The 19,535-nt window shown below is 42.2% G+C and overlaps 1 protein-coding gene across 7 annotated transcripts in view; it reads right to left on the bottom strand.

Moving 5' to 3' along the window:
- Positions 1-19,150, bottom strand: part of pikfyve (phosphoinositide kinase, FYVE finger containing) — a 28,567-nt gene extending 9,417 nt beyond the window's left edge. For 2 of the 7 annotated variants that reach the window (XR_014602677.1, XM_084083851.1), the window contains exons 1-24: positions 19,053-19,150; positions 16,295-16,491; positions 14,795-14,962; positions 12,568-12,677; positions 12,171-12,342; positions 11,616-11,826; positions 9,150-9,176; positions 8,694-8,792; positions 8,445-8,601; positions 7,928-8,085; positions 7,621-7,732; positions 7,361-7,505; positions 6,791-6,955; positions 6,574-6,636; positions 6,345-6,474; positions 5,715-5,895; positions 5,159-5,233; positions 4,060-4,167; positions 3,597-3,740; positions 2,972-3,098; positions 1,700-2,559; positions 746-1,159; positions 220-294; positions 30-130 (exon numbers count right to left, since the gene is read on the bottom strand). Coding sequence is in view for 6 of the 7 variants with exons in the window: in XM_084083851.1 (XP_083939977.1) it covers positions 30-130; positions 220-294; positions 746-1,159; positions 1,700-2,559; positions 2,972-3,098; positions 3,597-3,740; positions 4,060-4,167; positions 5,159-5,233; positions 5,715-5,895; positions 6,345-6,474; positions 6,574-6,636; positions 6,791-6,955; positions 7,361-7,505; positions 7,621-7,732; positions 7,928-8,085; positions 8,445-8,601; positions 8,694-8,792; positions 9,150-9,176; positions 11,616-11,826; positions 12,171-12,342; positions 12,568-12,677; positions 14,795-14,962; positions 16,295-16,478 (3,986 nt within the window). In the remaining variant the exon portion in view is untranslated. The remainder of the gene's footprint in view (positions 1-29; positions 131-219; positions 295-745; positions 1,160-1,699; positions 2,560-2,971; positions 3,099-3,596; positions 3,741-4,059; positions 4,168-5,158; positions 5,234-5,714; positions 5,896-6,344; positions 6,475-6,573; positions 6,637-6,790; positions 6,956-7,360; positions 7,506-7,620; positions 7,733-7,927; positions 8,086-8,444; positions 8,602-8,693; positions 8,793-9,149; positions 9,177-11,615; positions 11,827-12,170; positions 12,343-12,567; positions 12,678-14,794; positions 14,963-16,294; positions 16,492-19,052) is intronic. The other 5 variants (XM_084083852.1, XM_084083855.1, XM_084083853.1 and 2 more) reach the window with 5 other exon arrangements.
- Between the last annotated feature and the right edge of the window lie 385 nt (positions 19,151-19,535).

Raw genomic sequence — 19,535 nt, 5'->3', positions numbered from 1 at the left:
CCACATGCTGTAAGTGTACAATACTTTACCATGGGCTGACACAGGGGTTGGGGGCGTTGTTGGACTGTGCTGAAGAGCTGCTGAAGAGTACACACAGCCTCTGGTGGTTGACAGGGTTCAGACAGTCCAGCTGGGGACAATAAAACCAACAAACAATGTCAAAAACGACGCGAAGAATCAATCATGACAATCTATGAGAGCACACGCCATGCCACTCACAGTGTCCCTCACAGATCTCAGATCAGGGATGAGGTGGTGGGCTCCGCCTGTCATCAACACTGAGACCAGTGCTGGCTGAATGAGACGATGGGTACAGGTCAGATGACTTTAAGACTTTATGAAGTGGAATTATTCTGATCTATTCTATCCACCTGACATGCAAAGCAGCCTCCGTTTTGCATGCACAGCCAAAAAGCTGAGAAAAGATTAAACATGCAAATGATTAACCACATGAACCCCAGTGTCCCTATTCTGTCGAGAAAAATAGCCGATCTACAAGCTCACAACGCGCTGCATTGCAACGCGTTGTGAGCTTGTAGATGGTCTATTTTCAGCCAAGAGATGTAAAGGAAAAAAGGAGCGGCCTAGCATAGACCCCTGGGGTCAACTAAGTCTCTAGGGTTTAAGTGGTTAACTCATAGTTGGCTCATCTCTAGAGGAGTTTCTTCATCCCTAGATGAGTAAACTACACATGCAGGCTATGATTTGGCAGGTAAGTCACAATAAATCTCAAACCCGGTCCCACCTTGGAGGCCCAGCTCATGTCATTCTGTCCAGCTGGCTTCTCCTCCTCACTGTCAGCTTTCACCGGAGCCCTGACAGGCACCTCCCTGTCCCGCTCCCTGTTTTGGGTTAGGGTGGCGGGCCCCCCGGGGCCAACCGAGTTGAAGGGGTCGGTGACCTCCCGCTGCCGGATGCGGCCTCCCTTGGCCCGGTAGTCGGCTAGCATCTTGGCCAGGTCCTGGCTGCCGCTCAACTGATCCACGATGCGAGTGCTGGTGAGGCGGTGGCTGGGCAGCATGACGGCGGGTCGCGGCGGGGGACCTCCGTTGGCCAGGCCAGTGGCCAGACTTGAGGGGGGTGGGTCTTTGAGGAGCAGCCGTTTCCTGCGCCCGTCCAGCTCCTTGAAGTCCTTGTTGAGGAGAGGGGACAGGTACACCTGCAGGAGAGAGGAGACGCATGATGGCATGATAACACTACACACAGTACTATTAGGACCTGTTCAATATAATGATTTCTCAACACAATATAATCAACAATATGAGAACTTCCATCGCAGGATACATTCAAAAAGAATTGTATCTTTCACACTGTATGTGACAACACTTCAATCAATTAATCTCCATTGCTTCCCTTACAGAGTGGTAAATAAGTACATATGAAACAAGAATTGTTGAATTGCCTAACTGAGAAAAACAAGACATATTGAATATTGACGTTTGATCCATAAATCCTGCGACAACAGCTCTACATAGCATCACTGTATGTCCATATTTCATTTTTGTCATAAATGAATACCCTATTTTATACTTCATTGTATGACAAGTGTGTAGTAGCGATAACTTGCTTGTGACTAAATAATAACTACATGATTGAATCCATTGGAACACAGGTTCTTTTTTACTGAGTGGTTTTAGACATACAAGGTTTCCACCTGACAGCAATGATATATATAATAATAAATGGAACAGGTGAGTACCTGCTCTGGGAAGTAGTCCCTGCTGGGGCAGCGGAGGCCAGCGGAGGTGAGGAGGAACGGTTCTCTGAAGGTGATGAACGGGGAGATGCACAAGATGATGTCCTTCAGCTCCTGCTTGAAGACGGCTGAGATGGACTTCAGCCGGTCGTCGGACGAGGCCACCTGCTCTGCCACGAAAAGCCCTGTGTCGTCCTGCAGGGGGTCCCGGAACAACCTGGGAGGGGGCGTCTCAGAGCCCTCTGAATCTAGCGACTCCCCTTTCCTTAGGCTCCCCTCTTCCCCAGTATCCCCCTCCGATGCTCTTATAAAGGACTCAGAGCCCTCATCCATAATGAAAGGCGGAGAGACAAGCAGAGGAGGGCTAGAGACTGGGGTGGAGGTGGTGTTCTCCGTGTCCCTGGCCTCGTCTCCTTGGCCAGGGGAAGACAAAGACGACTTGGGCTTCAGTTTCATGTGCGGGCTCTCTTTATCGTCATCCTTGGACGAAGACTCTGAGGCAGGCCTTTCCCCGTCCCGCTGCCCTACCATCGTCTCCCAGTCTATGGTGGAACCCTCCGATCCAACCCCAGAAATTATGGTTTTCTCCTGGCCATCCCCGTCTCGCTCTTCGTCCCCCTTCTCCTCGGCTGTGGTGCCCTCCAGAAGGCAAGGGAAGGAGGTGCTCTGAGCCAGACTGGGTGGCATGGCAAACTCGTCCATGAGGAAAGAGATCTCGAGTTGCGAGTGGTAGGCCACACATACCATCAGCATGATGATGTCTTTCACCCTGGCCAGCTCGTATTCGGCTGCACCGCGGAGCTTGATGGTACAGCCCAGCTGGGGGGGACAGCCCTCGAAGAACATCAAGGTCTTTACTTCACCTGAAAGGAGGAAACAATACAGGATGAGTGATTCTGGATGTCTACATTGGTTAACAGATAGTCACTAGTGCAGCATGACATGATAAAAAATGATGCCATGTACAGTTAAGTTATTGGATATTGCAACGGCGACAATATAACATATTATATAAATGGATCACAGGGTGGTAGGTGACTAGTCCTCCGCAAAACCTGTGTTTTGCGTCTATTTCCCACTCTCTCTGTACTCAGTTTGCTGTCGCTCTTTTATCTAAAATTCCCTTAAATAAATATAATATATTTAAAGAAAACTAATTAAATGGACTATGAGCAAGCATTGTGCAGGCCTAATGGTCACCATGCCCTAGTCCACATAGGGACCAAGCACATTGACTGTGGAGATGCTGCAGTTGAGAGCAGAAGTGCTACTCACTGTTGGCAAGCGTGAAGGGCTGCAGGTAGAACTTGTGACAGGTGCCCAGGCGAGGCTTGGTGAGGAGCTGGTCCATGGACATCACCAGGTCTCCCTGGGTCATACGACTCACCCTTTCCAGGACTTGCTGTAAATGCAAACAACACAGAGGGAAAAGTACTGAGAACATAGACAGCTGAATGAATCAACAGTGACCTAGCGGGCGTACAGTATCATCGATTACCTAATAACTGAAAAGAAAGCAAAAATGTGCAATAGTTTGTACAGAGGAATAGGGCTGCAACTATTAATTATTTTCTTAGCGATTATTGTATTGATTACAATTTCAATTGATAAACGAGAAGTGCAGTTAAAAAAAATTATATATATAAAGTTGTTTATATATCAAAGAATTTATGTGAAATAATTGTAATTTATTTTGTTCTGATTAACCACTTAATGGTCCTAATTTGATGCACAAAGGTGTCGTTAAAATAGCTGATCTACAAGCTTATGTAGATGGAATGCGTTGTGAGCTTGTAGGTTTGCTATTTTTGCTATTGAAAAAAAAAATAGTATTACAATATTTTTTTTTACAATATATTCAAATCAATTAGTTCCATTACAGAGTGAAGGCTGTACTTACAGATTTGACATTGATGACCAGCGTGATGCCATGCTGCTCCAGCAGCATGTCCTGAGCGATACGAGACACTGTTTTCTCCACTAGGACCAGGTTGGGACGCACGTCTGCTATACGCTGAACGTAATTCTTCAGAAACTCACGCTCCTGATGAAGTGAAATCAAATACATATTTTTATCCATGTGTAAGTTCATAGAAATGGGCAGAAGGTTAATTGATGAAAACTGTAGTTATATTGAAGTTCCCTTCTAATTACATAAATACTGCATATCGTCGCTGTCTGGAGGAAACCAAAACTCTTGTTCACTTGAAAAAAAAAAATCTTCTCAAAATAGCAGTTCTACAAGCGTGTCACATTGCGGCACGCTTTGAGCTTGTAGATTGGCTATTTTTGCTACTACTGTGTGACACTGTAGTGATATGCTTATTGCGTCAGAAGATAAAGAACATGGCAGAATAACTGACCTGCAGCACAATGGGGTCGAGGCAGGTGAACTTGGTCTCCTCTCTGTACAGGTACTCTATGGAACACTTCAGCAACAGAATCTTGGGGTTCTTGATGTACGAGTTCATCTGCTCACAGAGAGGAACCCATCAGAGGTCAGACAAAGCAAACAAGTACTATAACCATAAACGTTTATGGAAGAATTCTAAATGAAAATGGTTTATAGGCATATGCTTTTATATTCATTCCTTTCTTTTGATATCTTGATTTTATGGGTGTTATTGGATATTGCAACGGCGACAATATAACATATTATATAAATGGATCACAGGGTGGTAGGTGACTAGTACTCCGCAAGAATCTTGGGGTTTAAATGATTAAATGAGAGGAAGACCATTTATTTAAAAATAGAATTATGTTCCTTTTTAGAGTTGCCCTTTTCATAAGGTTATTTTGGATTGTAATCTCTTTAATGAATATCCCTCGAGTTCTCTTATCTGACTGCCCATTTTTGTTTGTATGTCTTTAACCTTCAGGACAGATTGGGTGGGTCAGCTATTACTTTATGTCACAGATCATTGATAACCGTTTAAAAACATTTTTATATCCCATTTATGTTTGTGTATTATACTATGTAGCCTACTAATTGTATAAACTTTTTGTATTTATCTGAGCTTGTGTGACATTGACTTGTAAAGTAATATTATGATATGCTGAGCTGTGTGATGGGGGCAGGTTAGTCAATACTACAGCCCATTATAAATGAATGTAAGATCACTTCCTTTTAGAAATGAACCTGATGAAGCACATTTGTTTGTGTATGTCGTTTGTGTAACTCAGTGGTTCTCAAACATTTTCATGTCAAGGATCCCTAAATGCTGTGCAGACCCAATTTTTTAATATTTTCAAAGAGAAGATTTGTCAACATTTTATGGAAGATTGCAGATCTCCAACACATTTACAGAGTACATTTACATACACATGCTGCACTCTGCAAGCTCACAACAAGTTGTGTTGTGAGCGTGTAGATCAGATATTTTCGGAATTCATCGTACAACAAAATATATAGCGTTTAAGACATTTCTGTTTCAGGGGAAATGGGTGGTTGGCCTGCTGTACCTTCTTGTGGGCGATGTTCTTAGTGCAAACAAAACCATTCACCACGGATGAGTCAAACTTCTTCCCTCCAGGAATCTGAGGGGAAAAGAAAGTGGAGATTTAAGCTGTATTAGTTATTTATAAGATAACAAATCAAGTCTCGAACTCGTATCATATAAAACTAATGGTCTTGTTACAGTATATTCAAACACAAGCATCCACGTTCACCACTTAAACCCCCCAGGGGTCTATACTTGGCCCCCTCCTTTTTTCCCTCAGAATCAGAATCAGCTTTATTGTCACATCACAGGTTTACAGAAGTGAAGTGGGTGAAATTAGTTTTTGTGCATAGTTCCCATCGTATCGTTATTTCCATAGAAGAAAAAAAGGGAAGAAGAGGGGGGGGCAAGGAGATCAAAACAAGAAAGAACAAATAAACTAAAAACAAATGATCTACATATTTACACATGGTACCTGAAATAAGATATACAGGTGCGTGAGCATAGCAGCCAGCAAATCTCTTGCCATGTGAGATCTGAATCCAGTCTCACCAGTAAGAACAGGAATGGCATTTTACCTTCTTGATGTGGACCAGCTGTCGGATGTCCATGTCATCGTCGCAGCTACGGACATCGGGCCGTACGGTCTGCACCACCTGTCGGACCACAGGGACGATGATGTCTCGCCATGACAGGGACAAAGACTCGCTGTAGAGCAGCTGCTGCAGTAGCGCCATCATGTGGCTGTGGTTGGCCGAACTGCAGGTGGGGAGACAGACGGAGATGGGAAGATGCTTAGAAAAATAAAAATAAATCATCAATAGCATTCATACGTATACAGAAAGTTCTTAAGACTTTCCAGTCCATCAAGCTACTCTCATTAGAAATTCATTTGAATGATACCAACAAACATTTAGTGACTGCATTCTGGAGTGTTGCGATATACAGATATTTGACTGTGTACAGACCGACATGTGAAATTATTAAAATAATCAAGTATAAAATAAGGTTTAAGTACTTAACCAGGCTAGTCAATTATCAAAAAAATCGAGTCGCATTTTTTCACGTTGATATATATATATATATTTAAAAAAAGAATATCCCAACAGAAACGCACTTCTTGATCATTCAATTAATCAACAGTAATCGAAGAAGATAATCAATAGTTGCAGCCCTATGTTAAACATGGGACCAATGTCTCTACTAACAGCAGTCGCTCCATGGCCTTCTTCTCCCCGTTCTCCTCTCGGAGCTGGTCCAGAGAACTGTGATGCCAACCCAGAGGAGTGAACAGCATCTCTTTGGCCTTCTCCTCCACACGACGGTTAAACAGAGATTCTGTGGAAAGAGCCAGCGTTAGCCTGGTCACCGTAAAGTCTTCTAACATTCAATATTACTTTGATGAAAAAACAAAAGAGGAAGTGGGGAATTCCTAACCCTTGATGAACGCATCACTGATGGAAATGCTCTGTCCTCCGTCCTCAGACACCAAAAACTCAGCTGATATATATATAGCGACAAGAGAAAAAGATGCAGAGATGAATGAACTAATATAAATATACTGTAGTTTCACCTCAGCAAGTATAAAAAACAGCTTGTTTGTCAAGCAGATGAGTTTCCTCTCAATGCGAGAATAATGTGTTCGTCTACTTACCTCTCTGCTCGGCAGGCAGAGGTACATGGGGATACTTGGACTGCTTCTTGATGTGGAAGTTAACGTTATCTTGTTCCATGTTCAGGTTGATGGAGGCTGCTGAGTCGCTGTCCACAGCAGACTGGAAACTGCTGACCGATGTCCTCTTGCTGGGGCTGGCTGAGTCTGGGCAAAGGAAACACACACAGAAAGAAAGAAAGAAAGAAAGAAAGAAAGAAAGAAAGACAGACACAAGAGAAAGAAAGAGAGAGAGAGAAAGACACAAGAGAGAGAAAGAAAGAGAGAGAGAGAAGGGGCAGAGAGAAGGGGGAGAGAGAGACATAGCAGATGAGAAATCATCAGGTGGCTACTGGGATTTTACCCTGCACAACCAAATTAAAGACAGCTAGTCTAAGACTGGGTGAAGCCCTAATCAGGTTACATATTAACGGTATAGTTACAACAGTGTTCCTTAACTCCAGTCCTAAGGACCAAGTCTACTTCTAGTATACTACTCACACAGTCAACATCAATCATAATATCGATATCAAAGGTATTCGGTTAAAAAAAGATGCCACCTGTGATACATACTAGAGGTGTAATCGTTGTCATCTGCGAGTTGCTCCGGGTCGCTATCATCAAACTTGATGTCTTTGAACCAGGATGGTTCTGAGTGCCCCTCCACGGAGTTGACACTGTCGCTGTCTGGAGATGGCGTCTCTGAGAACTCTGTGCTCTGAGGATCAGGAAAAGAAATTAGAGGCAATGTGGTTTGTAAGCTGCCTAAAAAGTATTGATTTGTTTTGTTGTTTTGTTGTTTTTCACCACTCCCAATGTTTTCCATTGACTACCTGGAGTGGGCGGTAGAGAGCGTACTCATCCCTGAACAGCTGGTCATTGTGAGTGACACAGTCCAGCCAGCGCCCATCTACCAATGCCTGGCCTATGGCTATAGCCTGGGCCCTGCAACACAGAGGGGAACAGGATGGACAAGACAAGATAAGTTTAATTTCTCTCGGGAAGTGGAGCATTTTCATTTACCATATTCACATGGCGGCCATTTTGCTCTTACAGTAAATCAGACTCGGGAGTGGCCAGTTTCATCTCTTATAGCTTTCTTAACTTAACGTCCATGGAAACAGGTTCCAGAAGATGTACCTCGTGGAGATGGTGCCACTCCTCAGCAGCCAGTTGACCAGCTCCTTTCCCACAATACAGTTTGGGTAGGTCCTCAGCCAGTAGCGGTGGTCCTGGAACTCCATCCCTGTGTTGTTGTTGCAGATCTTCTTCCACAGTTCCTTCAGCTGGGATGAGTCCTGATGGTCATACATCAATAATTAACCACTTAAAACCCTATATACTTTTTCTACTACCAAATTTGTAGATCTGCAATTTTTGCCAAATGTTTGCCCATTTTTGCTGAATGGTCTCCTATTATGACATGCCCAGAGTAGGGACGCCAGGTTTAAAATGGTAAAATGTCCGTCGTGTTATATTTTTGACAAGTGAGGGCACTTACATGCGTGGTAATATAATGCATAATCATATTCCAAATAAAGGACTTTAACTCGATTAGATTTCTACTAAATCTTTCAATTTATACATGTAAGCATCTTTGTCAGATTTCCTTTGTTTTTCTCCTTCGTAAAATAGACATAGAACAGAGATTGATCACCAGAAGGATCTTTCTCTCCTCCTCGCTGTGGTCCTGCTTGGTGCCCGTCTTGGTGCTGGACATGGCGCGACTGGTCTGTGGGCTAACTGAACTGTCATAGGAGGGCACCCTGGAGGAGCCAGACCGGTCTAGGGACAGATTGGTCACACTGGCAGATCTGCAGGGGAAATCACGCAGGAGACAGTCTGACCGCTGAACCCAAAGAATGCTGAATCAAGGTGGAATCTACCACTCAGAGAAGCAACTGACCTCTTCCTAGCAGGTGATTTGCCTACGTCTTCTTGTAGTGTTGACAATCTGGAGCTGAGGCCACTGTTCTGTGACTCCTGATGAATCAAGCTGCTGCTGCTACCACACACACACACACACACACACACACACACACACACACACACACACACACACACACACACACACACACACACACACACACACACACACACACACACACACACACACACACACACACACACACACACACACGCACACACACCACTTAACCTTTAGCAACTGTGATCATTTCACTCCCCTTGATTCGTTATGCAACACCAGCTGTATTTAAAGGTACAGTGTGTACGTCAATAAGATGTGTACTAAAGACAAATGTAAGTAGAGGTAAAATGAATCAGACTCCATTTACAGGAAGCTAAAGGCGAAACAGATGTGAAACGTTGAAGAAAAAAGAAAACAGGAAGCAAGACTCACTTCTTTCTCATCCCAATAGGAGTTTTTCTATGCCAGGAGAGAGGGGAAAAAGATTTTCTTTGAGACAGGTCAAAAGATAAACAAGTAGAAGGTGCACATTGATTGAGTCAGTCAAAGAGACATGAATGCTATTTTACATTCACAAACACAAGCACTGGAGCACAAAATACAAGCACTGTTAAATGAGACCTCAGACAGAAACTTTGATTAACATTCTTTTACAGTTGATCTCCCTTTTATGCATAGTAAATGTGATTAAAACCTAACCCCATAAATGGCTGGAAAGAAACTGAAGAAAAACTACATGAGAGAGAAGCTTCAACGAGGCCTCTTGATAAACAATGTTGTCGGCACATACCAAGGCCTTATCAGTAATTAATCTCTACGGTGAGTGATTAAGTGGATATGTCTAAAATGGCTCCTTCTCTCCATATATCCTTGAGGGTTTGACTTCTTTCAGTTGCAATGGCTCCTCTGAACCAAATAATGTCGGAATCACTTGCTAGAACCTTATATATTCTTATAAATTCAAGGCTTTTTAATGTTTAGATCATCCCATTTAGGCAATGGATTGGAAACTGTCAAAGGGATTGAACTGGATTTTATAATTTCAACATGCCATTGATGACTGATCCCAGTGAATCTTGACAATGCACAGCAAACAAAAAAAGCAGCACACAACGGCAAGGAAGCATAGCAGACATTTCAACAAGTATACCATAAATCAGAGAGGGGGAAATAAAGCAGAATAACAATCAAGGAAGGCAAAATAAATGGGTAGAAAAACAAAAAAATGGTTTGTGTATCTAAATTAGAATTCTAACATGACATACTGTGTAAGAATATAAACCATGCATGCTAATAAGAAGTCCAATTGTATAATAATCAAATATGGTGCATCCATAAGCTCAAATCTAATGTAAAGTAAATAATATGGTTTGTCATGCAGGGTGGATTCAGGACAGGCAAATATTCCAATTCCGATGTACAGCAAAAGAGTGGAGGCAGGCATGGATTCACACAGGAGGAAACATGCAGCATGCCATGTATCTCTGATACTATACTCACCAGAGAGCCCCCCCCCCCCCCCCCCCGACTTTAGCCATTGCCAATTCCCCCCCATGTGTATAGCCCCTGTTACTTTAGGGCTGGGCAATATAGAGACATTATATAGACGGGTTTCCTGTTAGTAAACATGAGAGGATATGACCGCGCAGAGGAGGGGTAAGCCTATAGAGGGCGCCATTACCCGCAGCAGCTCTGGTCAAATGTCCATTCATAAAAGAAATGATCTTCACCGGGTTTAATGAAAGTAGATTAAATTATGCAGTTTGTAATACCTTGTTTACTCAATAAAAATGATTTGTCAGAAGTTGGATCTGTTTGTATATAATAGCAGCATTATGCCTATTGTGCCCATAATAGCAGATTTATGGCTATCTAACTCCCGAACACAACAACAGAGTGAACGGCGCAACAATTCGTTTCCCCCGAGCATGCGCAGATTGCGTATTCTGCTCTGTGATGACGTCGCGCGGAAATCCGTCTATAGATATTGTGATTATGAGATTAGATCTTGTCTTGGTTTTTGGATATCGTAATTTGGTAAGTGTTTTAAAGGCTGCATTCAAAGTAAAGTGACGTACTTTTGTGAACCTAACTGACTGTTCTAGCAGTTCTATTATTTGTCTTTACCCACTTAGTTATTATATAGGCAGTACTAATGATTGTTTATCAAAAACCTCATTGTGTAAATATTTGTGAAAGCACTAACAGTCATCCCTACAATTTCGTCATAATACCATACCAATATCTATTTGGTCAAACATATTGTGATATTTGATATTGTCCATATCACCCAGCCTTACTACTGTTGCTCTTTGGTAGGGTATAGACAACCAAGTCTCCTCTGATGAGGTCACACATGAAGTCGCCAGCAGCTTCTTTTTACCCGACAGTATGGGGTAGGTGTAATGTGTGCAGAGCAACACAATATCCCTCCCAGTTCCACTTTCTGCTGAACAGGCCCCCCAACCTGTAGGAGTCACTAGTGCGAGAGATCGCCCTCCCCTGCTGGCTTCCTACTGGCAAACATGGCCAATAGGCTCTGTGCACAACTGTAGCCCCAAGGTTCTAGAAGGAGGCATACCCGTTTCCTGTTCCGGTTCAGTTTACCATAAATTTGTTTGATTGGTTCGGCAGAAGATTTGAACAAGAAACACATTCACAAGTGTTTCCTGTTACAATCTGCTGCCTAGGAAGTCAACAGGAGTGCATGTTCATATGACCTGAAGAAGATCCACAGCAGATCGAAACCCAGGAGTACAGAGACAATTGTATGAAATCTTTTTAAAAACTTTGAAGTTTCAATTAACTGTTTTAGACATTAAATTCCACTGGATTTAACAGTGGCCCAACAGGATTCCAAAACTCCATTTAGTCCTAAATGTGTAAGCTTGTGTTCACCTCTGCCAGGCCAGGTCTTCCTCTAGGAAGATGTTCCTGCTGGCCTTGCGTCCTCCCACAGGGGTCCGTGGCTCGCTGGGCTCCAACACACACACAGAACAGGGAGAGTCCGACAGAGCGCTCAGGTCCTCGCCAATGGAACAACCCGAGTCAGCAGAATGGGCGTAGCTTAGCGCTATTTTACGACAGTAGGTACATGCCCGCAAGTCTCCTACATGCACGCACAGAGAAAGAGAGAGAGAGAGAGAGAGATGGAGAGGGAGAAGGGAGGGGCAGTATGGAATATAGAAAGAAAGACCGTTGTGTTTTCTTAGTTGGTAACTGAATTATTCCTAACAAGCCCCTTTTCCATTCAAGTAAAATTCAATTCAAATTTAATTGAAGTTAATCATCATTACTTTACACCGCTATTCAAAGAATATTAAATGTTATTGTATAAAATACTTTGTCGTCTCATGCACAAACAACACACACGCACCGCTCAAAGGAAGAGTGCTCAGGTTAAAGTCCCAGATTGTAGCTTTAATAGTATCATCCCCCTCCAGCAGCACTCACCTGTGTAGCCCATGGACTTTCCAGGGATTTCCTGGTTGCAGCAACGGCTGCAGAAGATCTGGCCACACAGTCTGCAATGATGGCGGCGGCGGAAGGTAGTGAACTTCTCATTACAGTCGTAACACTCCTTACACTGACTGTCTGGCATCCAGTATTGCTTCAGATCGCTGTCCTAGTGGACAACAAAGCACCACAAAACACTGTGTCTTTGCACTGACCTCATAGTCGCGAGCCGCAGGCTTTGAATGCAATGGTGTGAAACATCAAAAACGTGCGACTATAATAACAGATATCGCTTTAGATCAAGCAGGTGGTGTAAAGAACATTTCAAGGGTCTGGCAAAACGTGTGACACTGACACACGATTGATTTTACTTCGGGGGTGTTTGATTTCATACCTGGCTCTTTCCCTCCATGATTTCCTTTAGCCTCTTCAGAGCCGTACGGAGTTGCACAGCTGTGCGAGGGTCATGACTTCCCAGAGGGGTTTCAGATTTCCTGCGTCCCTCTAAGAAAACACAGCCACGCACACGCACACGCACACACACACACACACACACACACACACACACACACACACACACACACACAAGATAACTAAAAAAGACAGTGCATGATTTCTTTATCTAAAAATCAATGTTGCCACATTGTCAATTATCCCAGTTAAATAAAAAAAACAATGTAAATAATTAACGGAAAAAATAAAAAATGTTCTTTAAAGCTTGCGTTCATCAAAGCTTACCATAGGACTGACCGTTATAACAAAACAGAGCTAGAACTGTGAGAATTTGACAATGCAACAACTACATTCTAATTAGTTTTGAATGTGACCAAATTGATTAGGCAAGAAACAACAAAAAACGTTGTCATTTGTGTAGAATTAAAGGGTTAGCTCGCAAATGATTAATCACAAACATCTTTCCAGTTATTATTACCACTTTGAACATCTGGGCGACCAGTAGAAAGCACTCCATTGCAAATGCCAATAATTAAGTAAATTACCACACACACACATTGCAAAACAAACTCACATGCACAGACACATACTGTAAGTGTTGGTATTAGGCTATTCTGTGAGACCAAGTAGTTAATGCCTGGACAAAAGTATAATTAGCAAACCACACAGCACAGAGGAGCCTCACCTGGCCAATCCACTGTAATCAGAAAAGACATGAGAATGGATGTTACAGTCTGCCATGGTGTTTCCATTCATGTTCTGTCTTTTTCAAAGGTGAAACATGTTTTTCAAACCTCCATAAATGTCAGACTTCAGAGAAGCATAAGATACTTGCTGCTGTCTATGAAAAGCCATAACCAAAGAATATTAGAGCGGATCACTTGGTGTAACAAACGAGACATTCTAGACACATTATTTAGTTTGATTCCAAAATGAGCCATTTGAAAAGAGGGACACCTTTCAAATTACAGATAGCACAGATTAAAAAAGCTCATGGAACACTAGAAGTTCAGTCATTTACTGTAGATGGTGTCAAAATGAATTTCTGTTTTAGCATTAAAATGTGCAACAGATATAGAATGCTCATAGCAAACTTTGAGTAATATAGAATTATATTATGATATAGTGTTTTGGAATAGGGCTGTCGTTTCCTACCTCAGTGGATGCAATCCTATGGTTGGTAACATCACATGTATGATCCAGTCCACATTCACATGACAACCTTTAATAGGGCAGCTAACCTTCTACTCCAGCTACAGCTGTCTGGCTTCTGTCTACCAAGACACTATGTTATCACTGATTGGTTTATTCACTGCAAGAGAGAGACTTCTAAGTCAATAAAAGGCCAAAGTTTACAGTTAGGGGTATTGCATCATCAACTGTGGAAAGAACCCAGATTGGCCTTTTGGAGGGCCCTGCAAAGAAGTTGGTGGTGGTTTAGGTCAAAATGACCAGGCCAACTAGTTATAATGTTATATAATGAAGTAAAAACCACATTGATCTGATCTTACAGGCACTGTCTGTCTGTCTGTCTGTCTGTCTGTCTGTCTGTCTGTCTGTCTGTGTGAGCACTCCAACACAATGCTAGTGATCAAATGCCAGTGACTGTTTCATGATATATCAGTTTCAATTACTGTACGTACTTTTTGAGCAGTGTAGCCGCTCCTATAAGTGGGGTTGGGACCCGTGGGGTTGGGACCCATGAGGTAGGAGACACAAAGGAGACTCTTTGTGTCTCCGACCGTAACCGCTGCTGGTCATGAAATTATTGGCTTTGGAATGCGACAAAAACTAAAAAATATCCATGAATTCAATGGGGTGACTAATCGATAGGAAAAAAAGTATTTTTGGGGGCGAACTATCCCTTTAACTGTTATAACAGTGATAATTCCTTGAAAGATACCTAGATCCTATTAAAAAGCATGACTCTTTCCAATGAATTCATTTTATGGAACTATGAACCCAGATTTTTTTCTCCCAATTAGACTAGATCCTTGTTTTTCCTTACAGGTTTTCTTTGAAAAAACCCTTGTTTGTATGTGCCTTGTCTGTGTGTTTGTGATGGGAGCTTGTACGAAAAAAGTACTGTATTTCACCCACTCTATACCTGTAAAATTGTGATGGGACAATAAAGTTGAGGTTGTTGAAGTTGAGTGTGTGTGTGTTACCTGAAATAGTGGAGGTGCGTCGGAGAAGCTCAGGGTGTTGTTTGCGGTATGAGCCAGAGCTGTGAACAGAGGGGGTGGGGCTGGAGGACCAGCTACTCCTGTCTCTTTGTGGGGACGAAGACCCAGAATCCGGCTTTTCTGAGCCTGCCGAGGGAGGACGTCCCTCTTCTACAGACACAAGGACAGAATGAGAGAGATAGAAACAGAAAGAGTAGCAGAGAGAAGAGTAGATTATCTATATATATTGATAACACTCCTCCCCAGACCATGATGATATTGCAAGGTCCTTATTCTCCTTCACTTGAGCCTAAATTAGGGGGAAAAAAAATTGTTTGTTGTTTCGACTATTTCACCAGGACAGGATCATATAGATAAAAGAAGGTGAACTCATATGGAAGTAGAGAAGAACACCACTAGAAAACAAAAGTGTCAACATCACTGACATTGATCAATACTGATCAATTTCCACTTCCTTCAGCTGTTACATCAACAAGGTTAGTCCCTCGGGTCATTGTAGAGGAAGTCCATCTGATCTATCTTAAAGAGGGGGTGCTCTAGAGGCACTAATTGCAACTCCTTCATTCCATTTCTTATCATTAATAGCATCAGATGCTAGCAATAGTTTTCTCCTGCAGTTTTCTAAGCAGAATGTTATAGTCGGGTAAAGAGTGTACTTGCATTCAGAAATCAGGGAAAGTTGTTACTGATAGGTTTGAGAAATACTGCTCTACAGAACACATAAAAAGGAGAATAAATAAACACATTTATCTAATTTTTGCAACATGATTGTCCCTCTAATAGAATGAATGTAAAAATAAGAAGAGGACATCCCACTTGCAATCACATCACAAGAAGGAATTTCTGAAAGACAATATAGCACAGAGACAGTGTTCAAAACATCTGAACACTGAGGGGGGTGTTCCTACAGTAGCAGGCAGCACAGGAATCCACACACATGACGAGTCACGTGGCAGGCAGGCCGGCTCATGGAGCCTTTTCCGACAGTGCAACTGCAGTCTTATAAACTGACATGACTTTGGTAAGATAAACTGACATGACTTTGGTAAGATAAACTGACATGACTTTGGTAAGATAAACTGACATGACTTTGGTAAGATAAACTGACATGACTTTGGTAAGATTCCAAGTCTCCTTTTTCCTACAAATCACTTAGATGCAATTGAGGAAAGCAGGCTTTTATGCATCTTTTCCCTTTCTCCTGCAGCAGATTTAGATACATTTACAAAATGGCATATTATTCAAGCTTCTTAGGCCTACTTCACTAATGACAAAATTAACAATTACAATGTTGACCTTTCACTTAAAACAGAAATTTGATTTGGCAAGCTTTTGACAAGCCATTGAAAAATAATTATTTCCTTTTAACTTCCAGCAGCAGGCAAGAACTACTGGATAAAATGGATGTGGCTTAAGTTCACATCACCAGCTCTTCATTGATGCTTCTGCGTGCGTGTGTGCGTGCGTGTGTGTATCGCTGACCTTTGTTGTTGAAGCGGAACAGGTTGACAAAGGAGCTGTATGCTGAGCGCAGTGGTGGCTCATCCTGCTCTGGCGTTAACGGCTTGAAATGCGTCAGGTGTGAGGGACTGGCGGGAGACAGGACAGGCGGCTCTACGCTCCACTCCGTAGAGGACGAAGAGGAGGACTTGTCATCTGCAGCCATGTCACTGCTAGTCCTGGTGGGGAGTCAACAACATATTAGACGACTAGTTGGCTTTTGAGGAGCTCACTTATTCAAGTAAAAAAATGCCTTGAGCATGTCTACTTTTATGGTTGACCCGAAAGCTGAAATACTAAGTGCACAGCCTCGCTTCCCTGCTGCTTCATTTTAAGGTTTGTTTTTTTAAAGCATCAGAATGTTCAATGGACCGCTTCTCCTTTACTCTGATCACTGGATCCACGACACAGAATGTTTGTGTTTGCCATTTGTTGATTAGTTCTCCAGTCCTCCACGACCTTCACTGGCTCCCAGTCAAACAAAGAATATACTTCTAAGTACTGCTCACTACCTACAAGGCCCTCAACAACCAAGGTTGAAAGGATGTGTTCAACGGTCTATCCTGTGTTGGAAAAATCGCAATAAACATAAAGTTTAAAAAAAAGTACAACCAAGCTCCCCCTACCGCTCAGACCTCCTTCACCGCCAAGCCCCCTCCCGTTCCCTCAGGTCTGGTGATGCCAACCTCCTGGATGTCCCCATGACAAAGAAACAAACCTGGGGTGACAGGGCTTTCTCAGTTGCAGCCCCCTCTCTTAGGAAATCACTCCCAGGTCAAGCTCACCTCAAAGCCGCCCCCACCTTTTCCCTGTTCAAAACCTCCCTCAAAACCCACCTCTTCAGACTCGCATTCCCCACCTTATTCTAATCCCCCTTTTTGCCTTTTAATTTGAATGTTTTTGTTTGCTTAGGTTTTAGCTTTTTAACTAGTTATAATCTTAATAAAGTTGTTTTTATTTGTTCTGTTTTGTAAAGTGACTTTGAGGAACCGAGAAAAGCGCTATATAAATTGGATGTATTATTATCAGTAACTGATTATCAAGTTAAAACGAATGACTTTAATTTTCCCTTTTTGGGGAAACAAGGACTGAACTGTTAAATTATCTAATTTAACAGGGGCCAGCAGCTTGAATGATAGAGAAGAAATTCCTTGACTTGGACTTGATGAAGGAGGAAAAAAGCCTGGCTGAAGGTAAATTAGAGTCCTCCTGCCTCACTTAATGCTTATTGCCAAAGTGCCTTTGAGCACAGAAACAAACTCTACAACTACTCAAGTGGAGCGGCATTAAGGCAAGTATCTAACATTACAAAACCGTTGCTATAATTCACAACTCCCATTTATGTGTGAATGTGTAACGTGTGAATGTGTAACCATCAGTCTTCAGCCTGATTAAATACAAGAGGTTGAAAAAAGATGTATAAACAAATGCGGTTACATTTCTCCGCCATTTGTGGAAAAGCATGGTGATGCGAGGTTAAGTTACATACAATCAGCTTACTGAAAAGCAGAATAGATTAATACATTCAGCACTGGTCGTGAATTTAAGTAGCAATAGCAAACAAATGAATTGAATTTGTTCCCCATATAAAATGTGATTTACTTTGACTTTAGAATTGAAAGCAACAAAATAATGTAAAAGAATCACAAAAATACACCACTAACGCATGTTGTAAATGCAAACCCAACACACAGTGAATCTAAACCTCTCTGGGTCAAACAGATAAACTGACTAAAGTGAAAAACAAACAGTAAAATCCTCAGTGTTATGGTACTGTATAATTCATTTGAAAGTCAGAGTATACAAATGTAACCAAGTGGACCAATACATACACGTTCATTTGGTCACATTTGTACACTCTTTGGGTTAAATTAACTGTAACACTCAATTTTACAGTACAATCAGCAGTCAGGTGGCATGACCCCCCCCAAAAAAGCCACTGGATCAGCAGCAGACCATGTCAATGTAGTGTCCAGCTGTGTTCATATGATAATAGATCCAGAGCATGTGTGTCTGTATAAGTATGTTAAATCTAACCCTCTGATGAAAGCAGCAGAATCTGAGTATGTGTGACGCATCACGTCATGTCATGTTTGGCAATAAAAAGGAACTGGGAGGAAGGAAGACAGCATCACTCCCCCCCCCCCCACCCCACCATCACCACCACCACTAACCCCATCATGTGATCTGATCAACAGGCCTTTTAGGTAGAACACTTCTGGCATCTCATGACAGCCCACCAACATGCATATATGTATATATATATATATATATATATATATATAGATATTATATATACATACAATAACACGCCGTATAAGATAACCATGGAGAATAACTCTAGTATTAGTAGTTATTACAGCTTAAAACCCCAGTTACAGTTATCCACCAGAAGAGCGCTGTCTGTCTAGCTAGTACGGCTGTCGGCTAGCGAAAATACATTATTTTATATACCAGATGATGTTGCTTATGTTGTACTGTACCTGATCAAAATCCAACCCAAACCCGGTATTACGGAACTACATAGCTACATAAAGACAACTATTTTAAAGGCCGATGTAGCTGTCAATTCACAAATGTACAGTTAACGTCATTATGTAAGTTAGTTAGCCCAATAGCTAATGTTAGCTTCCTTTTATTGAACACAGAAATGCTAGCTGGGCTGCAGCAGCAGCACCCTCACATGATGCCAGTTAATCAGCATTAATTAAAGCACATATGAAAACTGTACGGTCTGTACCTGGTTAGCTATTGTGTGTCTTCGACATCCCTCCATTGACTTTGACTGTCTGTGGACTTGAGAAGCCGACTCTCACCCTCTCTCGCACGGGAACGAATCGAACTGTTGTGATGATCACGAGAAAAGGCAGGAGCAGCAACACCCAGAGATCATCGACCCTCGAGGCGGATACAGGATAAGTGGGCACTTAGGGACATCTGGGCACCTCGATGTAAAATTGGCTATTTTGTCCAAAATGTAAAGATCTAAATACAATTAAAAAATGATAAATGTTCTTAAGTAATGTAAAGTATACATGTGATCATGCACAGTACATCATTGTATTGTCAGACCTAATTTTATCCTTCAACGTCTTGTTAGTTTATGCCCCAAAAGACCGTTGGCTTCACAGTAAAAGTGAATGACAATGTTATCACAAGAAAAGAGGAAATTATCTACCTTGGGTTGTATTTTAGAGACAAATCTTTCCAGTGAAAAATGGCA

The sequence above is a fragment of the Gymnoscopelus microlampas genome, assembly GCF_963454915.1.
Source record: "Gymnoscopelus microlampas genome assembly, chromosome: 17".
In the NCBI taxonomy this organism is placed as follows: Eukaryota; Metazoa; Chordata; class Actinopteri; order Myctophiformes; family Myctophidae; genus Gymnoscopelus; species Gymnoscopelus microlampas.
Note: the sequence above shows the minus strand (reverse complement) of the source record. Positions and strands in the feature narration are given on the sequence as shown.